Consider the following 21,843-nt stretch of genomic DNA (forward strand, 5'->3'; position numbering starts at 1 on the left):
AATGGTTGGATTGCTTTTTTTCGGCCACTTTCTACCACGTAGAAGGAAGTCGCCTAACTCTTGAAGCCCATCTTCCAAAAGTATGTTAAACTTCACTTTATTAATCTTTATCGAGCATATTATTTAATGAATTGTTTATTTTTTTGTACAAAACAATACAGGTTACTTATTGAAGCCTTAAACATACATTCCACACTCAACAACAAATTCAACTCACGAACGATCGTCCGGAACGTATCTCGTTCGTAGGTAGGGGATCATCTGTACTTTGCAAATGTTTACTTTTCGTGGGTGGTTCTGGTCCCAATTAACAGCGAAAACTGAGGGATCTCTGTAAAAGGACAATGAAATCGAGCAGACAGCTGGAGTAAACTTAGTCGCGCTTGACTGACATACCCGTCAAAAGAGTTCAATTTGGTTGCACTGAAGCGGTTCCACTTGTCATTCAAAGATAAAAGAAAAAAAGTCTACACCCTGGTGTGAAGGCGCATTCCTTGGAATTTTACGCCCTGCTATGTGTCCTGTGTTTAGCATAACACATCCAAAAACGTATTTTTTTTATTGAAAATCACAAAAATCAGAAAACAAAAAACAATTTACAATTAAAAAAAATAAAGTATATTAAATTGTTAAAAATCAGAAAGTAAGACAATGGATTTGGATTAAAAATACTAGTGTTTTGTAAGCTCAATAAAGTTAAAAAGAAAAATGTCCTTTTTTGCACCTAAAGTTTCAAAACCGGCAAGCAATCTTGATGTGGTATTGTCAATGATCCAACAATCTCTGTGGTTGAATACAGTTAATATAAAGAGCTGGAATAATGAATGAACTGCAGGTGGGCACTTTCCAGCCACTCCCCCCAGGTGGATGAGTTCTACGGGGTCAAGTCAAGTCATGTTTATTTGTGACGCCCTTAATCACAAAGAGTCTCAAAAGGGCTGCACAGACCACAGATTATTGCAATCTACTGACTATTATGACACCATCCCCTGATCTAAAACCTACATGAGGGAATATAATACACAGATGTTGTCAACATAAAATATAGGTTATTCTTATGCTATAGAATAGAAGTGTGTTTTAAGCTTAGATTTAAACATTTCCACTGAAGTTGCAGATCGAATCTCAGGGGGCAGAGCATTACACAACACCGGGGCCCGAATGGGGAACGCTCTCGAACCTGCGGATCTCTTCTTGGCTCTTGGGATCACTAGTAGACCAGCATTTTCAGAGTGAAGGCTCTGGACTGGTGAAAATTAAATCTGAACAATATGAGGGAGCAAATCCATGCATGATTTTGTATACTATGAAAGGAACCTTAAAATCAAATATTAAGATAACAGGGAGCCAATACAGGTTAGCTAAAATTGGGGTAATGTGATCAAACTTTCTTGTCTTAGTTAAAAGCCTCGCTGCAGCATTTTGTACCAGCTGAAGGCTATTGATTTTGGACTTCGGGAGACCGGAGAGTAGTACGGAGAGTAGTACATTACAGAAATCGAGACGGGAGGTAACAAACGCATGAATTATAATCCCCGCATTGAACTGAGACAGCATAGGGCAAATTTTAGCAATGAAAAAAAAGATGGAAAAAAGCTGTTCTAGGAATATTCTTAACGTGTGTTTGAAAGGACAGATCTGTGTCAAATATGACACCTAAATTCTTGACTGAGTCACTTTGGGAGATATTACATTTTTCAATGTTCAGGGCCGTTTTTTAGAACAAGTCACAGCATTTAGATGGACCGATAACTAACATTTCGGTCTTTTCAGAGCTAAGGAGCAAGAAGTTGATGTGCCAGATCCTGACAGTATATATTTTAAAAGAAAAATCCCTTTTGTGTCCTCCTGCCTAGTTTATAATCGGGACATTTTTTTTTTTGCACTTCTATACGTGAAATTGAAAAAAAAAGAAAAAAAAAGTGTTTTGTTGTACCTGTGTAGGTTCTTCTTTCAGTTCGCGATGTAATTTCACCTTCAATAGATAATAACATCTCAGGTGACTAATGTTCTTGCCCCGAGGTGTTACTTAATGTCACGTTTTTTCCTTGTGGCCTCTTTCTCCAACAGTCCATTTTATGGAGAAGACTTCTATTGTGAGATTCCTCGTAGCTTCAGACATCTTTCCTTCTATATCTTTGACAGGGATGTCTTCAGGAGGGACTCGAGTATCGGTGGGTAAAAAGTTTTTGGGGGGATTCTGCAAAAAATTGAATGGATTTTATTTATTTTTTTAACTTTGAACAATGCGTGTAGGTAAAGTGGCGGTGAAGAAAGAAGACTTGCAGAAATACCACGGGAAAGACACCTGGTTTCAGCTTCAACCCGTCAGCGCTGACTCAGAGGTGCAGGTTAGTGCAGAATCCGCAAGCTTTTTAAATCGGGTTTCTTTGTCGTGATTGCTGCTCTGTTTTTGGGATGTCCATTGTAAACGATAGGCAGAACGGAAATTTAGAATCAAATTTAGGACAGTGTTAGCTGCATTCAGCTAACATCACAAATAACAATACATTAGATACTTCATTTAAATTGTTCTTTTAATTATTTAGCTTCTTGTAGTTTTTTTTGGGGGGGGGGATATTTGCTTACGTCAAAGTTATAGTCCACGATTTAGCTTCTTATGGTTGGTTTTTCTTTTTTCCTTTTGATATTTCATTATGATGAACTTGAAACTATGTTTTTTGCTTCTATTGGTTAATTCTTTAAATATTTCTTTAGAATCTTTATAAGGATTAGGTACTTGGGTTGTGATGTGGCTGCAGTTGGTGGAATGGAGTGCGAGGCATTGCACAGAGTGAATCAAGGAAGCAACGTTTTGGGTGCTCTGAGGAGAGTGATGAGCAACAATAGTATGGATGTTAAGAGGGGACTGTATGAGAGTGTGATTGTGCCGACTGTGTTGTATGGTGCAGAGATTTGGACCCTGAACGCAGATTTGAGAAGCAAATTAAGTGTTTTTTGAAGAGTATGCTAGGATTGACAAGATTGGATAGATCGAGAAATGAAATTGTGAGAGACAGAACTGGAGTAGTAGTGGAACTGAGCAAGCATGTGGATAAGAGAGTACTCGGTTGGTTTGGACACATGGAGAGGATGGATGAGGAGCGAATGTTGAAGAGGATCTACAGAACAGAAGTAAATGGAAGGAGACCAAGAGGAAGGCCGCGATTGACCTGGAATGATGGTGTTATGAGTGCACTGCAGGAAAGAGTTCTAAATCTAGTGGAAGGTAGAGCTCTTGTTGGTGATAAGAATGAGTGGAGAGGTGTTGTAAAAGGATAGTGGGATATTTAGACGTGCTCTAAGGGATGGGCAGGGCACCCGTATGATGCGGCAGGGGTAGACCAGTGAAAGCTGTCGGGCCCTGCTGTCAGTCACCCCCTCTCGAAAGATATGACCAGGGTAGCTAGATAGAATTGATATAAATCTATTTTCCTTGATTTAGCCTTTAGTGGTTAAATGTTTTTTCCTACCTTGTTTTTCTTTGCTTGTTTCTCTATGTTGAAAGTGTTTTACATGATTTAGCTTTTTGTAGTTGATTCATTTTTTATACATACATATATGTATATATATCTATATATATATATATATATATCTCATCTCATCTCATCAGCTGCACCGCTTATCCTCAGTAGGGTCGCGGGGGTGCTGGAGCCCATCCCAGCAATCATCAGGCAGTGGGCAGGGGACATCCTGAACTGGTTGCCAGCCAATCGCAGGGCACACGGGGACAGACAACTCACTCGGTCATTCACACCTAGGGACAATTTGGACCAGCCAATTCACCTGAAATGCATGTTTTTGGAATGTGGGAGGAAACCGGAGTGCCCGGAGGAAACCCACGCAAGCACGGGGAGAACATACAAACTCCGCACAGGAAGTCTGGAGCTGGATTTGAACCCACGCAGGAGTTTCCCATGACATAAACTGTGCCGCACATGCGCTAACCACTGCGCCGCCGTGCTGCCCATATATATATATATATACATATATATATATATATATATATATATATATATATATATATGTGTGTATGTATATATATGTATGTGTGTATGTATGTGTGTATGTATATATATATGTATGTATGTAAATGTATGTATATATATATATATATATATATATATATATGTATATATGTATGTATGTATGTATATATGGGGGATATAGAGCAGCACAGACGGTGCAGTGGTTAGCACGTGTGCGACACAGTTCTGAGGTCATGAGATCGAACCTCCTGTGTGGAGTTTGCATGTTCTCCCCGTGCTTGCATGGGTTTCCTCCGAGCACTCCTGTTTCCTTCCAGATTCCAAAAACATACATGTCAGGTTAATTGGCCGGTCCAAATTGTCCCTAGGTGGTGGAGCTCATCCCAGCTATCTTCGAGCAGTGGGCTGGGGACACCCTGAACTGGTTGCCAGCCAGTCGCAGGGCACATACAGACAGACAACTCGCTCACTCATTCACACCTAGGGACAAATTGGACCGGACAATTAACCTGACATGCATGTTTTTGGAATGTGGGAAGAAACCGGTGTTCCCGGAATAAAAACCACACAGGCACAGGGAGAACATGCAAACTTCGGTAGCTGGAATTGAACTCTGGACCGTGAGGCTGCGCGCTAACCACCCAGCCACCTTGCCACGATATCAATATATTTTGTTACGTTGACATTATTTTTCAGGATTTGCCTGATTCCCTTTTTTTTTATAGTGTTTGATTTCTACACTTGCCTCACAAGCATCCCTGTTCCGCTATTCACTATTCAGCCGTCTGGCTCTCGCAGACAGTACTGTCCAACCCCCAACTCTCAGTATTTCCTCACAGATGCTCTCACACATAACCCCCCCCCCCCCCCCCCCCCCGCCCCCTGAAAACAGTAAACGCTAACATCTGCAGACAGATGGGTTTGTGTCGCCCTGGAAAACAGAGACACACATTGAAGGAGCCAGGCGGAAGGAAGGGAAAACCAACCAGATGAATCAAATAAGATCTCGCTTTCTTTTTTATTAGAGAAGACGCTTTGTTGAGTTCTTCGCTCCGACAGTTTTGATTGAGCGAGACGCCGATGCTGTTAATTAACCCAGTCCTTTTCGACACTGTCATTATGTCATTAATCCCATCGCTTCACGCTCAAAATAACTCAGCGGGAATATTTTCACTCAGAGATGAAAACGCTTCATTCACGAGTGTTTATGTGATGCTATTTCTTTTTTGTTTTTTTTGATTCATCTCATACAAGGGTTTCATTTCACAAAGGTTTCGTGAGAGCTTGGAGTATGTTTGGTCTATTGATTGATTAACTGCTTGATTGACATTTTAATTTCTTCCCATTGGTCATCAAATACAAGGTTACAATTAATTGAAAATTGACTCAGGAGGTAGAGCGCTCGTCTTGGGATCAAGAGATCGCAGTTCGAATCCCGGCTCCTCCGTGTTACATGTCGAAGTGTCCTTGGGTAAGACACTGAACCCCTATTACCCCCAAAGAGCAGGTTAGCGCCTTACATGGCTGCACGGCCGCTATTGGGAAATGTGAAGCACAATGTAAAGCGCTTTGGGAAGTCTTGACTTGAAAAGTGCTATATAAATGCAGATCATTTCATTTAATTTCAAAATTAACAGCTTTGATAGTCAATGGACATAACAGAAGGAAAAAAAGGCAGACAGGGAAAAGCCGGAGTTTATCAATGTTAACCTTGAGTTGTTAGCCAAGATTTGAAGATGTTTGGCAAAACAGGGTAAGTGAAGCCAGAACTATCAGAAGGAGAGGTAATCTGAGATTTGTTACCATAGTAACAGTGTTTTTGGAAATAACCCAGCTCAGTGGCAGGTTTTGGCTTCAATGAACCTCAAGTTTTTCCTCTGACTCCACCCCCTTTCAGATTTTATTTCCTCCTTCCTTTTTTCTTTCTTTCTTTCTTTCTTTCTTTCTTTCTTTCTTTCTTTCTTTTGCTCTATATACCTTTCTAAGTTTTTACCATTTTTTATATCAATCTTTGCAGCCATCTAGCTCACTTCTCTCTCGATTTCTCTATTTATCTTCTTTTTTTCTATCGTTTTCTGCTCTCTCTCTCTCTCTTTCTCTATCTCTTGCTCTCTCACTCTTTACCTGTCTTTTTCAATTTTTTTCTTTTAGTTTTTATCAATCTTTCTATCCATCTAGCTCCCTCCCTTTCTCTTTTTTCACTCTCTCATCTTCCTCTCCTGTAACCCTATATCTCTTCACATTCTTCCTCTCTCTCTCCCTCTTTCTCTCTCCGTTTTGATCTTTCTTTTTCTCAATTTTTATCTCTGTCTCTTTTTCTCTTGCCCCTTTTCTCTTTTACTTTGCTTCCTCTCCCTTTCTCTAGCTACTTTTAATTTCTCTTATCTCTTTCTCTTCCTTTCTCTCTCGTTCTCTTTTTTCTTTTTTCTCTTACTTTATTTTCCTTTCTTTCAGTCATTCTTTCTCTTTCACCATATATATTTCTTTCTATTGTTCTCACTCTCCTTCTCTTTGTCTTTATTTCCTCTTCTTTCTCTGAGTTTTTCTCTCTCTCTATCTATTTCTATTATTTCTTCTCTATCATCTTTCTTTTATTCTTTTTTATCTGTCTTTCACTCTTTTTCTGTCTTTCCCCCCTACTTGCTATTTCTCTCTTTGTCTCTATCTCTCTAGCACATTTTCTCTACTCTCTTTTTCTTTCTTTTTCCTCATTCATTTTCTCATTCTTTCTTTCATTCATTCTTTCTTTCTTTCGTTCTTTCTGTCTGGCTTTCTTTCTATATTTTTTCCCTTTTTTATTTTTATATTTCTTTCTTTTTCTCTTTCTTTCTTTCTTTCTTTTTCACTTTCTTTCTTCTAATTTTTTATTTATTGTGTGTGTTTCTTTTTTGCCTTCTCTCCATTTCTCCCTCTTTCTTAAAATACATTTTCGCAAAGATTGCCTTCTTTTATTCTTGATGAAAGTATCAATAATTCTATTTTTTTTCAGGGTAAGGTGCACCTAGAGCTCCGAGTGAGTGAAGTAATCACAGACAGCGGAGTCATCAACCACAAACTAGCCACAAGGTAAGATTCCGAAACACGATTACGAAATACAAAAATAAAAAGATGAAAATTGTTGGTACTTCTTTCCTTTCAGAATGCAATCGTCATATCACATCAAAATTTGTATTTGTGTAGCGCTTTTCACACAATGAATTGAAACTCAAAGTGCTGCATTAAAAAACAACGTACAATATTAAAAAAAAATCCATATTTTACCCACTTTTGGAGGACCAAATTTTAAGGCGCAGCCCCAAAATATAATCCTTTGTCATATACAGCATATTCATAATTAAGGCGCACTGGACTATAAGACGCTTGGACTTAAAACTACAGTATGAGCTACTGTATTTATTCGTGTATAACTGTTGTGCATTTTATACACGTACGGTATATATGAGTGCAATAATTGATCAGTCTACAAAGATCGCCAACCACAATGGCATACAATTTTATGCAACAGGAGTTGAATCCATGGCGCAGTGATGAGAGCGCTGAAATCTAACACCTAGACCACTAGTGATACAGATGACATCTGAAAAGGCATGAGATTTTATCTCATTATCACACAGTTTTTACAGAGCCAGAATCAGATATTTTAGGCAAAAGAAAGAGAAAAAAGGAGAGTGAGAAACAGAGAGATTTTAATAAATGCAAGTTCGATTCACAGATACATCAAAGAGTAGTTTCCCTTGTCTTTCTTTTTACGTTTATCTGTATCATTAATGGTCTAGTGGTTATATTCCAGCGATCTCATCACCTCTACCAGGGTTCAATCCTGTTGCATACAATGTTTTGCATGACTAGGCAGGAATGTTCTTCGATTGATCAATAATTGCACAAATACGGTAAAACACCAAAAACCATTTGTAATAATGCACATCTACTAATATTGTATGCATTTCCAATTCAATACCCTATTTTGCGATGAACAGTATGTCACAAAATTGAGTACACCCCTCACGTTTCTGCAGATTGTATTATTTAGTTTGACTGAACAGTGAAGACACAATGAAATGTAGTCTATGTAAAGTTTATCTAGCAGTGTAAATGTCAAGTCAAGTCAAGTAATATTTATTTGTATAGCCCTTTATCACAAAAAGTCTCAATTTTTTCCCCCTCAAAAAACTAAAAGTATCGCCACCAGTAGCTAAACCCCTGGTAACAAAAGTGAGTACACCCTTAAGTAAAAGTTCTTAAAGTTCTTGAAGTTCAATATTTTGTGTGGCCACCATTATTTTGCAAATTTACTTTAATCTTTTTGGCCATGGATTTCACCGGAGCCTCACAAATTGCCACTGGAGTGCTCTTCTACTGCTCCATGACAACATGACTGAGCTACCGGATATTCAAGATCTTGTGCTTCTCCACCTTCCGCTTGAGGATGCTCCACAGATGTTCTATTGGGTTTAGATCTGGATACATGCTTGGCCAGTTCATCCCCTTTACCTTTAGTCTCTTCAGAAAAGCCCTGGTCGTCTTAGAAGTGTATTTTGGGTCATTGTCAAGCTGGAGCATTGCCCTGCGACCCAGTTTCTGGAGGGAGAGGATCATTCTCTGCTCCAGTTTTTTCACAGTATATGTTTGAGTTTGTATCCCTTAATGAAATGTAACACCCCAATTACAGTTGTGCTCATGCAGCCCCAAACCATGACATTCCCAACACAATGCTTGACGTTAGACACAAACATTGTTGTACTCATCACACCATCTGAGCCAAATAAATTAATCTTTGTCTCCTCAGACCAGAGGATATCTTTCCAGTAAGCGGTGGCCTTCATTTACTTTTCATTGTGTCAAAGTGATGTTTTTTTTAGTTATGTTCTATCAAACTATATGATAAAAACCCTGCAGAAACATGAGTAGTGTACTCACTTTTGTGACATACTGTATAAAGCGCACTGGGTTATAGGGCACGCTTTCACATTTCTGGCCAATTTGTTTTATTTTAGGTGCCCCTCATTGTCTGGAAAATACGTTAAATAAAATAACAGCAAGCCACAGACTAATGTAGGGGTGTCAATCTCATTTTAATTCGGGGGCCACACGATAGAACAAACATTCTGTCGGGGGCTGGACTTGTAGATTAAAGAGAAAGACAAAGAGAGATAAATAAATAAGAGAAAAGGGAAAAGAAGAGAGGGCGGGACAAAGAAAGAAAAAAAGGGAGAGAGAGGGAGAGAGCGTGAGAAACAAAAGAGATAAAAAGAGAAGTCGTGAGAGAGGGGGAAAGAAAGGGAGAGGAAGAAAGAAATCCAAAGAGAAATAGAAAGACAGAAGTAGAGAAAAGAGAAAAGAAAGCACGAAGGGTAGGAAGAGAGAAAGAGAAAAGAGAGAAAAGGAAAAAAGGAAGTGAGAGCAAAGGAAGTTAAAAAGACAGAGAGAGAGAAAGAGACAAAGAGCAACAAAGGAAGAGAAAAAGAGAGACATAGAGAGTGAAAGAGACAGAGACAGAGAGTGGGAGAAATAGGGTGGAAAAGAGAGAGAGAGATGGGGAGAAATAAATACAAGTACAGTGTCTTTGTTCAAGGCACCTGGCTTTGGCAACGTCAAGTTGACATATTTCAACCTGCAGCTTGTTTTTCTCTTGTGCTTCTCTGAGTGTTGTCTCGCGGGCCGGATTCGATCCCTTAGCGGGCCTGATCTGGCCCGCGGGCTGACTGTTTGACGCCTGTGGACTAATAGGAATTGTTTGGACAAATAATAATAATAAAACAAATATGTCATAGCTGAGTAGAGGCTGGCTGGGCTAGTAGGCCATGCAAGGGTTACGTAAACAAGCTTAGTGTCCAGGAAGTACGATGGCATTAGAGGCGCTTAAGTCAGCTGGGCGGGCAAGCCTTCTTCTTTATTAGGAAATGTCCGCAATGGGTGAAAGGGACTGCATCGGAGTGACACACAGGAAGTGATTTGATGAGAGTGACACACAGGAAGTGATGTCGCGGTGGTCTCGTCCTGCGTGGGTGCGCTAATCCCGTTGCGACACAACCATGATGTCATCAAAGACAAATACTTACAGCACACACTGACATGTAGTATTCATACAAACAACTAAAGCTGTTCCTCTCATTTGTTTTTCTAACTTTCTAAATTTATCCCTTTGTCAGTCTGTCTGTCTCTGTCTGACTGCCTACTGTATTTTTTTTGGTTACGCTATGAGGAGGATAATAATGGAGGCTACATGTTTTGTGATGCATGCACCCAGCGTGACAAAAAAACTGGATTGCATAAATCATTTCGCAAAACGAACTTTCAGAAAAGCACATTGGATCGGCACAACGGCAATGAAAACCACAAATTAGCCATGGAAATTATGTTGCTGCAATTGGACCTTGAGAAGGCATTACAACTGTGGCGGGACAGCAAACCACGAAGAATATATGAACTGAAAAATCTGAAGTGATTAAAACTGCATGAACATATAAACTAATATTTCAGCAATATTATTTTGTATAATGTACAAGATTTTTGTGAACTGAAAAATCTGAAGTGATAACTGCTTTGTATTACCAATTAAGTGTGATGATTAAAACTGAATGAATATATGGATTTGGATATTTATTTATATATTTGTCGCCGATTTACAATTTCAACCTCGATAACACTAAATTTGGGGGATCCATCGATATCTGTTGGGACCCATAGATTTTTGAGCATGCGAGTCCCCGGGACCCATCACTTTTCACAGGTAAAATGAACACTACATATTATAAGGCACACCTCCCAAAAAATAGTCTTTTGTCATACATTTTTTCATATAAAGACGCTGCCCTACTTACGGACGAGTAAGTTAAATTTGTTCTAAGTTGCTTCAGTGTTATATTTTGTATGTTTATGGTTTATATGAATTAAGTTTGTTTAAGGATTGTATAAGTAACCTGTATTGTTTTGTACTAAAGATTAAACGTTTCATGAATAAGTATGCTCTATAACAGGGGTGTCAAACTCATTTTAACTCGGGGGCCACACGATAGAACAAACATTCTGTCGGGGGCCGGACTAGTAGATAAAGAGAAAGAAAAAGAGATAAAGAAATAAGAGAAAGAGGATGGGAAAAGGAGAGAGGGCGGGACAAAGAAAGAAAAAGAGAGAGAGAGGGAGAGAGAGGGAGAAAAAAAAAAGATAAAAAGTCGTGAGAGAGGGGTATAAGAAAGGGAGAGGAAGAAAGAAATCCAAAGAGAAATAGAAAGACAGAAGGGGAGAAAAGAGAAAAGAAAGCGTGAAGGGTATGGAGAGAGAGAAAGAGAAAAGAGAGAAAAGGAAAAAAAAAAGTTAGAGCAAAAGAGGTTAATAGACACAGAGTGACAAAGAGACAAAGAGCAACAAAGGAAGAGAAAAAGAGAGACACAGAGAGTGAAAGAGACAGAGACAGAGTGGGAGAAAAGGGGTGGGAGAGAGAGAGAGAGAGAAACAAAATAGATAAAAAGAGAAATAGAACGAGAGAGAGATAAATACAAGTACAGTGTTTTTGTGAGAGGCACCTGGCTTTGGCAACATCAAGTTGACATATTTCAACCTACAGTTTGTTTTTCTCTTGCGCTTCTCTGAGTGTTGTCTCGCGTGCCGGATTCAATCCCTTAGCGGGCCTGAAATGGCCCGCGGGCCGCCTGTTTGACACCTGTGCTCTATAAAGATACATACATTTAAGTTTAACTTACTTTTGGAAGATGGGCTTCAAGGGGTCCTCCTCCGTGGTAAAAAGTGGACAAAAAAAAGCGATCCAACCATTTTCTCAACCGCATCAAGCTTTCTTAATCCACATTCATTTCAAAAGAAACGGCTCGCCTCTTCTTTACACTTTACACCAACCATATTGAATGGATGCACGATATATAAATATGTCTAAGTTCTTAGCGCGCTGGAGATACAGTATAGAATGTTTACACATGATCTGGGAAGAGGAAGCTGGATTTCTACTTCGGGGTGTATGCTGGGGGACCTCTCACAGCGCCACACGCCGGTAGCGGCAAAAAGAAGCACTACAGTAATTTCCTATACTCGGAAAAAGGTGCACACAATACAAAATTTTCAAGTATTTATTGATATCTCAAAAAAAATAACTGTATTTACAGTTTTTCATTAGTCGAATGGCCGTAAGTAAGGGAGCGTCTGTATTAGGTGCATGGAATTAAAACTATGACAAGAGCTACTGTAATTTTTCATATATATATACTGTAAGTATATATTAGTTCAATAATTGATCAGTCGAAAAATGTTGCTCACTAACACCTTAACATTTCCTGCAACAGGATTAGAACCTGGGTTGCAGCGGTGAGAGCGATGAAACCTAACCACTGGACCACCAGCGATACAGTTGTCATGCAATAAGGCTTATAAATAAACGTAAAAAAGCATGACGAAGGAAACTGGTGTTTCTGATAATTCTTTTATTTATTTCAAGGAAAGGAAACTGTTTTCTCAGTTCTCTCACATTTGTTTCTGGCATTGTGAGTAAAATAGTGTGAAAATGAAACAAAAAATCAGGAAGCAGGAACGCGGAAGTGGCTCTTCCGTGTCGAGCGAGGATTATCGTAGACTGCAGGGATACTGGTCATTAGCCGGGACGGGAGAGAAAGGGCGGTATCGAGTTTAGAAACGAGGGCGGCAACGGGTATCAGGCAGGAAGCGGGGCAAAACAGGTCGGATGTCGGGATGGCAGAACAGGGCAGAAACGGGTCCAAAACCAGGTCGGCAACGGGTATCAGGCAGGTGAAAACAGGGCATGAAAATGTCTGAAGGTATGAGCTTTCCTAGCTGGAAGCATCAGTTCGCAACGATCTGACGGCTTCCTCTTGAAAGCCTGGGGTTTAAAAGGAGTCTCTTAGCCAATCAGCTCTCAGGGCTGTTGGCGCCAATTGGGCAGTCACAGGTGCCTTGAAACAGCAATCGTGACATTCTATGTTTCTATCTCTTTATCTTTTTAGTCTATTTCTCTTGTTCTTTTGCTCTCTCTCTTTCTGTTTCTCTATCACCTTTTATCTCTTTATCTCTTCATCTATTGATCTTTTTCATGTATTTGTCTTTCTATCTCTATATTTCAGTCTCTGTTTCTCACTCTCCTTTTTTCTCTTTCTCTCTAATTTTCTTTATCTCCCCTTTTCTTTGTCACTCTAGTTGTCTGTGTCTTTTTTTTTCTTTATCCCTTTCTATATATCTTTTAATCCCTCAATATTTCAATTTCTTTCTCTGCTTCTCTTTATCTTTCTATCTTACTCTCTCATGCTCCCATTCTCTTTTCATCTTTCCTTTCTCTCTCTTTATCTCTCATTTTCTATTCTATGTTTTTATCTCTTGTTTCTTTTTCTCTTTTTCACTCTTCACCTGCTGTTTTTCTCTTTTTCAGTCTCTTTTTCTGCCTCACTTTCTTTCTTTTACTCTTTTTCTATCTTTTTATGAATCTCTTCTTATATCTTTCTTTAATTATCTTTTTTTTACCTGGTTCTCTTTTGCCGTCTTTCTCGCTATCTCTTTTTCGAGGCGTATTTTAAAAAAAATGCTCTCAAAATAGAAACAATAATGTTGTCATAGGTGTCCTTGTTTTTGTTTACGTTTTCAATGACATTTTAAAGCTGCTGTGAAAACACAAATGCTTAATATGTTTATTTATTTATTTATTTATGTGGTTTCTACTGTGTCGGTTACCCACTACTACTAATGAAGTGAGAATAGTTGAAGTAATCCCAAGAAAACATTGGACTTTTCTGCATCGTACATAGTATTTTCGGTTAACTGTCTATTCTTATTTGGATTTGTTTTCTTTGAATGTCTACAGAGTTCTGGAGTGCCAAGGTCTCCCCATTGTCAACGGCCAATGCGACCCATACGCTGCTGTTTCACTGCTTGGCCCTTCCAGGTCAGGTTCATAAATACATTATTGCTAGTAAAGCAAACACGATTATGTATTATGTATAATAAACGGAAATGATCACCAATGCAGTCATAAAAATTTGTATTGTATTGAAGACGACTTGGCATTTATTGGGCATAAAAAAAAATGAAAATACTTTGTTTTTCTTAATTAAAACATTCAAAATGTTATAATTCTATTTCCCATAGGTCTGAAGCAAAGAAGACCAAGGTGAAAAGGAAAACGAATAATCCGCAGTTTGACGAAGTCTTCTATTTTGAGGTACCAGACACACTCAAAGCTCTTACTCATATTCGTCTAGCCTCTTGAAACTTGCTTAGTACACATTTGCAGTATGAGACAGCGTTGGAATGTGTCTCTCAAGAATAGATTAGGGTGGATCAGTTGTTGTTTTTTCATATACCATTACCATCTTGTTTTGTTTTTGTTTTTCCGTTTTTCTATTTTTTTTTCCATTTTGTATTTTTTTTAATCATTGTTTTTCACTTTTATTTTCTATGAATTGTTTGAATTAGTTTTCATTTTTATTGTTATAATTTTTCTTTTTACTTATTTTCAATGTATTTATTCATTTATTTCTATATATACTTTATATACTGTATATACTGTGTATATATATATATATATATATATATATATATATATATATATATATGTAGTAATGATTTAATCCATCATTTTTATTTTAAATGTCTTTATTTATAATTTGTTATTATTTGATTAGTTTATTTGTTTATGTTAATTGTTTTCCTTTTTTTCATTAATTCATTTTGATTGTATTTATTTGTTTGAAATTTATTTTTTTCCTTTTATTTGTTTTTCTTTTCCTTTTTTCCTTTTTTATTTACTGATTTTTATTTTATTCATTTATTTGTTCATTTATTTCCCCCTATTCCCACCTTAAAATCGTATTTATTTTGTTGTTTTTGTGCAGGTGACGCGGCCTTTGAGCTACACAAAGCGGCAGTTTGATGTGGAAGAGGAAGACGTGGACAAACTGGCTTTGAGGTCAGAATAAAAATAGAAGAATTGATGCTGAATAAGCCTTTTTAACATTTTCCTCAAATTTATGTCCAGGGTGGACCTGTGGAATGCCAGCAACTTGAAATTCGGGGATGAGTTCCTGGGAGGAGTTCGGGTCCCGCTCCGAGTTCTGGGGCAGTTTGGAGTCCACGATGCCTGGTGAGACAACAGCACAACACGGTTTAACATACACTTGCCAGCCCCCACTCACAACGTCGGCCGGGGATAATGAATTGCGGCCGCATATGTGCTGTTCATTTTAATAGGCAGGAAAAAACATGCCTGCCGACCAAATGTCTTCTGTCAGTCACCGCTTGCAGCAAGATGAGTTCGGGGATAATGGATTGTGGCCGCACGAGTGCAGTTCATTTTAAGCGGAAATAACGGGAAAAAAAAAGCCGCCCTGTCTGAAAAAAGTGCGCTCTGTCGCTGGCAGCAATATGCAATCTGGGATAAGGGATCGCAAGCAGATAAGCACAGTTTATTTTAGGTCTAAGTAATCCTCCAAAAATCGCCCGACCCGACAAAAGTGTATTCTGCCAGTCCCTGCTCAGTGCAGTGCAGTTCATTTGAGGCAGGCCACAACTGGCACACTTCAGGGGCTCAAACTGAGAAATAATGCTCCCTGCTGGACGCTGCTCTCAGGAATAGTCGACGAGGGATAACGGATCGCATGCACAATTTTAGGCAGGCTATGATAAAAGTCAGCAACATTTTCCTACTGTTTATACTGTGTAAAATATGAAACGTATTTTTACATATAGACATTGGTATTGATATTAGTGTGGAAATCAGGATGTTATCAGTTATCAATATTCGGTAAGAAAAAAACAGTTCCAGTATTTGAAATGGGAAAACGTTTTCAGGTACTATCTTCAGCCAAGAGAAAACGGAGGCAAATCGGTGAAAGTGGAAGAGCTGGGCTCGCTGCGCCTTAACATCGTTTACACCGAGGACCACGTCTTTCCCTCGGAGCATTACACCCCCCTCCGAGATCTGCTGCTCCACTCCGCAAACGTACAGGTAAGACCGATCCCATTCTTTGCGTCCCTACTCAGCGCACTAATTGTGGGTTTTTTCGTATCGTGCAGCCGGTATCTGCGTCGACAGCCAACATTTTGGGGGAGGTGTGTCGAGAGAAACAGGAAGCCGCCATTCCCCTGGTGCGTCTTTTTCTTCACTATGGCAAGATCGTGCCTTTCATTAGCGCCATCGCCCACGCCGAAGTCAATCGGACGCAGTAAGTATCTGTAAAATAACCGCTACGGATAATTGTAAATTATTTTATGAAGACATGCAATGTTTAGAAAGTATCTTTGCACAATAAGTTTTTTTCCTACTCATACCAATACTAATGTCACAACCGGAACAAGCTGGGGACCCAAATGCATAATGTTTCACACAATGCTTTATTAAGGGATCAGGGAAGTCAGGGCGAGTGGTAATAGACAACAATCTGGTGCTCGCTGGGGAGGAGGAGCAGGAAGCCCTCGCGAACGAAGCGTGGTCGGGGATCGGTAGCATGTTGGGTAGCCGGGACGGGAGAAACAAGCGTGGTCGGGGATCGATACAGGAAACAGGGGACGGAATCAGGCATGTTACGGGTAGCCGGGACAGAGGAAGGGAGCGTGGGTAGGGGATTGATACAAAAACAGAAGACAGAATCAGGCAGGATACAGGTAGCTGAGACAGGAGAACGATGCGTGGATCGGGGGTTGATACAGGAAACGGGTCGGGATCAAATCAGGAGCCAGAGTCAAAAGTGCTTGCCTTGCATGCACTGAGGTTTGCTGACGGACTGACCAGGAGTGAATGAGGATGACATGCTTAAACAGGAGGAGGGCTAATTAGGGAACGAGTGGCAGCTGGGGCAGAAAGGTTGAGCGCAGTTATGGCAATTGACAAATCTCGACAACTATCCTGCTTCCTGATATAAAAGATTGCTACATTTAGAAAGTAGGGATGCATAATGCATGGTTTTCTTTCTACTAACTACTCATAACTGATAAAAATGAAATGAAATGAAATGAAATGATCTGCATTTATATAGCGCTTTTCAAGTCAATGACTTCCCAAAGCGCTTTACAATGTGCTCCACATTTCCCAATAGCGGCCCTGCAGCCATGAAAGGCGCTAACCTGCTTATTGGGGGTATTAGGGGTTCGGTGTCTTACCCAAGGACACTTCGACATGTAACACGGGCGAGACGGGATTCGAACTGGGATCCCTTGATCCAAAGACGAACGCTCTACCACCTGAGCTACTGCCGCCCCCTAAACCCTCCCTAATACCGACAACTTTTTATAACCACTTGCATTCTTTAGGAAGTTAGGATGCACGTTAATCGTTTTTCCTATTAATACCAATAACATAAAATCCTGCTTTTGGAGACTGATACCAATACAGATCACCGATAACTTTTTTGTAACCGCATCCAAAATTCAGAAAGTTAGGGATGGACAATAATTGTTTTTTTCCTACTGATACACTTAATCGATAAAACCCTACTTCAAGAGAACGATATTGATACGGATAACTGTTAACTTTTTTTAAAAACAGTATGCTATATTTCGAAAGTTAGGAATGTGGGATAATTGTTTTTTTTTTCTATTGATACTGATAACATGCAAAGATACGATCCTGCTTCAGGGGACAAATACTGATAAATTAGGGATCCACAAAGGTGTTTTTTCACACCGATACTTGTAACCAATAAAATCCCGCTACTGGAGACTCATGAAGATAACTCTATGCTATATTAACAATGATTTTCTTATAATACTTATGATTATATCAATATTTTTAATATTAATTAGATTTCAATATAGATAGAATATAAATATTATATTTCTATTAATATTAAAGAATATTTTTATCTGAGCGGGCAAAGGTAACTACAGACATCAAAGATCCTTTTTTATATTTATAATATTATTGTTAATGTTAATATTGAAAACTCGCTGTCCTTGGCAGTAGAGCAGCAGTCCTTAAGTGTGTAGGCTGAAGTGTGGACCAGAATCACTGCAGGGCATTACAACAGAGGTTCTTGGCTGGCCCGTCTTCTCTTTGTTCCGGGAGCACTTTCTGTCAGATTAGGTTAGCGGCCCAACACAGAAAAAGCCTGCAGGTTTGACCATTGAAGTCACTGGTTTAAAAAAAAAAACAGAACCTTTTGGTTTCTTGCTGGAAAAGGACCTCCTCTGTTGCTCTTTGCTTGTCACTGTCTCGGTCAGAATTATTTACCTTTCGTAATTCACTTGAGGTTTGACATTGAGATTGATAGAAAATAACTTTTGTAGTAGACCTCTGGTGCATCCTGCTGGTTAATTTGGTAACTGGCGTGGACCACTCTAGAAGTAAAAGAATTAAGATAATGCTCATCTCATCTCATTAGCTGCACCGCTTATCCTCAGTAGGGTCGCGGGGGTGCTGGAGCCCATCCCAGCAATCATCGGGCAGTGGGCAGGGGACACCCTGAACTGGTTGCCAGCCAATCGCAGGGCACACAGGGACAGACAACTCGCTCGCTCATTCACACCTAGGGACAATTTAGACCGGCCAATCCACCTGAAATGCATGTCTTTGGAATGTTAATATGTAATCTTTAGATTATATTTTTTATTAATATTAATGTTAACATTAAAACAGATTCGCTGCCATATCCAGATATATACATCAAAGATTCCTAGGCTAAGTAGGCTAACATAAATGGTTTTTAATGTCAAAGATCCTTTTTAGTGAAGCTAGGAGTGAATGAATTATTATTAATATGAATCATTGAAATCTTGGCAGTATTTATTTTATTTTTGCCGTCAGAGTTCAGACAGTAGATGTTTATTCAATCTTTTTGAGAGCGTGTGTTTATTTGTGTTTCTCTATTATAGAGATCCAAACACCATTTTCCGGGGCAACTCGCTGACGTCCAAATGCATCGATGAGACCATGAAATTGGCAGGGATGCACTATCTGCAAGTCACCTTAAAGCCCATCATAGACGAGGTCTCAAGTCACATTTTCCATGATTGAAATTCAGAATCTAAGTAAACAGATATTTTTCATTGCAGATCTGCGCCGATCACAAGCCCTGCGAAATCGACCCAGTCAAACTGAAGGAATCGGAAAACCTGGAGACTAATCGAGTAAGGCAGGGCTGTCAAACTCTTTTTTTGCTTAGGGGCCACTCAGTAAAAAAAGAAAAAAGAAAAACAAGTATTTTAAAAGTAAAAAAAACAGAAACAAATAGAAAATACTAAAAAGATATTAAAAAGTACAGAAATAGTACAAAATTAGTGTTTAGTACGAAAAAGTATTGAGAAGTTCTGAAGACTATGAAAGTGTTATAAAATAGTATTGAAAAGTAGTAATAAGTAATGAAAAAGTACTGAAAAGTCCTGTCATGTAAAAAAGTGTAAAATGTATGAAATAAGTTCAAACTAATTTAAAAGTACTAGAAAGTACAAACATGTACTAAAAAGTATGGAAGAAGTACAAAAACTAGTGTAAAGTATGAAAAGGATCCGAGAAGTACTGTTAAGTATTAAAAAAATATAAAAGTTATGTAAAGTATGAAAAAGTACAAAAAATTAGTAGATTTTTTTTTTAAATGTATGACTAAAAACTGAAATGTAAAAAAGTGAAAAATGTACTGAAAAGCATGGAAAAGTATTGAAACTTATTGGAAATTATGAAAAAGTAATAAAATGTGTAAAAATATACAAAAAGAGCTCTAAAGTATGAGAAAAGAAGTAGAATGCATGAAAAAAATATAATTAAAAAGTATGAAAAATAGTAAAAAACCTTAAAGGAAAAATCCACTGAAAAGTGTGAAAACGTTCTAAAAGTATTCAAATAAATTGAAAAGTACTGAAATGCATGGAACCATAAAAAAAGTAACAAACAGTATGAACATGTACTAAAAATTATGAAATTGTGTTAAAGCTTTTTAAAAAGTACTATAAAGTATAAACTCACACTAAAGCTTTTGAATAAAAACTGAAATGTAAAAAAGTGAGAAATGTAAGTGTAAAATATGAAACCGTTTTAAAATGTTTAGAACGAATGGAAATTTACAAAAATTCTTGTAAAGTACTTAAAAGTAGTAAAAAGTAGGAGCGGGGTACTAAAAATTATTTTAGAATAAACATAAATGTAAAAAAAATGTTCAGAAAAGAAGTAAAATATGAAAAGGACCTAATGGTATGAAAAAGTACCATAAAGAAAGAAAATATACAAAAAATAGTGAGTATTGGAAAGCGTTGGAATTGTGTACATGAAGATATTTACGACATCTGGTGGCCATATTTAAAACCGCAGCTCATTTTTTTTCTCGATGCACTTCATTTTTTGGTGTGCCACTCAGCTGGATTAAATCACTTGGGGGTCTTGATCCGACCCGCAGGCTTTAAATCCGACTTCCCTGGATTAAGAAAACAATCAAGCGTTTTTTTTGCCGACATCCGACCAATCTTTTCGACAACTTTTCAGGAGAATCTCCGTCACTACGTGGACCGTATCTTCAATGTGATCAGCACTTCTGGCGTTCGCTGTCCGACCGTTATGTGCGACATCTTCTTCTCGCTCAGAGAGTCTGCCGCCACCCGTTTCCAAGGTAACTCATGCCTGACTCGCACAGGAAACCCACTAGAAGCTGTGAACAATGGAATGGGTTCAAGGTTTTGCAATCCCCAACTTACTTTTTGGATATTAGTACATTCTGAGGTGCAAATCCCAAAGACAGATTACTGTATAGCAGGGGTATGGAAATGAAAGGGATGGTAAATAAATAAAAGCAATGTTAAGGATTCTTTTTTTTAATATCCTCAATCGTTTCTTGAAGCGTCAACGGAATTTTATTCATGATAAATGTTTGTTAAAATTGTTGTTTCTCAATCTGTGTGGGTCGGCAGCAGGAAAATTGATGGGTCCCGGGGACTCGCATGTTAAAAAATCTATGGGTCCCAACAGAGATCTATGAGTCCCCAAAATTTAGTGTTATATTGAAATTGTAAATCGGCGACAAATATATAATATAAAGCTATATATTCATCACCGTTTATCGATAATACAAATTAGTTATCACTTCAGATTTTTCAGTTCACAATATTGTACATTATACAAAATAATCTTGCTGAAATATTAATCTATATTTTCATTCAGTTTTAATCACAGTTAATTTGTCATACAAATCAGTTATCACTTCAAGAGTTTTCAGTTCACAAAAATATTGTACATTATACAATATAATATTACTGAAATATTAGTCTATATATTCATGCAGTTATAATCATCACAGTTAATTGGTAATACAAGCCAGTTATCACTTCAGGTTTTCAGTTCATATATTCTTCGTGGTTTGCTGTCCCGCCATAGTTGTAATGCTTTCTCAAGGACCAATTGCAGCAACGGAATTTCCATAGCTAATTTGTGGTTTTCATTGTCGTGGTGCCGATCGAATGTGCTTTTCTGAAAGTTCGTATTGCGAAATGATTTATGCAATCCAGTTTTTTGTCACCCCTCTTCAGGGATATGACCAAGGTAGATAGATACATAGATAGTTTTTTTGTCACGCTGGGTACACGCATCACAGAACATGTAGCCTCCATTATCATCCTCCTCATAGCGTAACCAGGAATATAATTGAGTCCATTTTGGCAGAAAAGTGCTTTTCTTGCAAGGAGTATTCTTTTGTTTATTTTCTTTCGTCTAATCGATCGCTTCAATACACGTGCTTTCCTTGCCAAAATTATTGCCGTTGTTATCTCCTGTACACTTACTGTTTACTCTTTTGTAATATTGTTTTTATCTTGTGTATTGGGGCTTCGGAACACCTACACAATGCGATAGCTTTCTTCCCCCACTACAGTATATGGCAGTATTACTTTCCCACCTTAGAGTGGATCAATTTCTCATCTCGGGGTCTAC

The 21,843-nt window shown here is 38.4% G+C and overlaps 1 protein-coding gene across 1 annotated transcript in view; it reads left to right on the forward strand.

Annotated features, from left to right (window-relative positions):
- rasa3 (RAS p21 protein activator 3) overlaps positions 1-21,843 on the forward strand; it is a 78,260-nt gene that overhangs the window by 37,177 nt on the left and 19,240 nt on the right. Inside the window, exons 3-14 of the mRNA XM_088333737.1 lie at positions 2,071-2,174; positions 2,257-2,351; positions 6,979-7,055; positions 13,804-13,884; positions 14,088-14,160; positions 14,834-14,907; positions 14,977-15,081; positions 15,789-15,945; positions 16,014-16,162; positions 18,807-18,921; positions 18,987-19,061; positions 20,407-20,530. Of these exons, the coding sequence (XP_088189863.1) occupies positions 2,071-2,174; positions 2,257-2,351; positions 6,979-7,055; positions 13,804-13,884; positions 14,088-14,160; positions 14,834-14,907; positions 14,977-15,081; positions 15,789-15,945; positions 16,014-16,162; positions 18,807-18,921; positions 18,987-19,061; positions 20,407-20,530 (1,229 nt within the window). The remainder of the gene's footprint in view (positions 1-2,070; positions 2,175-2,256; positions 2,352-6,978; positions 7,056-13,803; positions 13,885-14,087; positions 14,161-14,833; positions 14,908-14,976; positions 15,082-15,788; positions 15,946-16,013; positions 16,163-18,806; positions 18,922-18,986; positions 19,062-20,406; positions 20,531-21,843) is intronic.

Source organism: Urocampus carinirostris, chromosome 4 (genome assembly GCF_059441175.1).
Source record: "Urocampus carinirostris isolate Australia breed hairy pipefish chromosome 4, RoL_Ucar_1.0, whole genome shotgun sequence".
NCBI lineage: Eukaryota > Metazoa > Chordata > Actinopteri > Syngnathiformes > Syngnathidae > Urocampus > Urocampus carinirostris.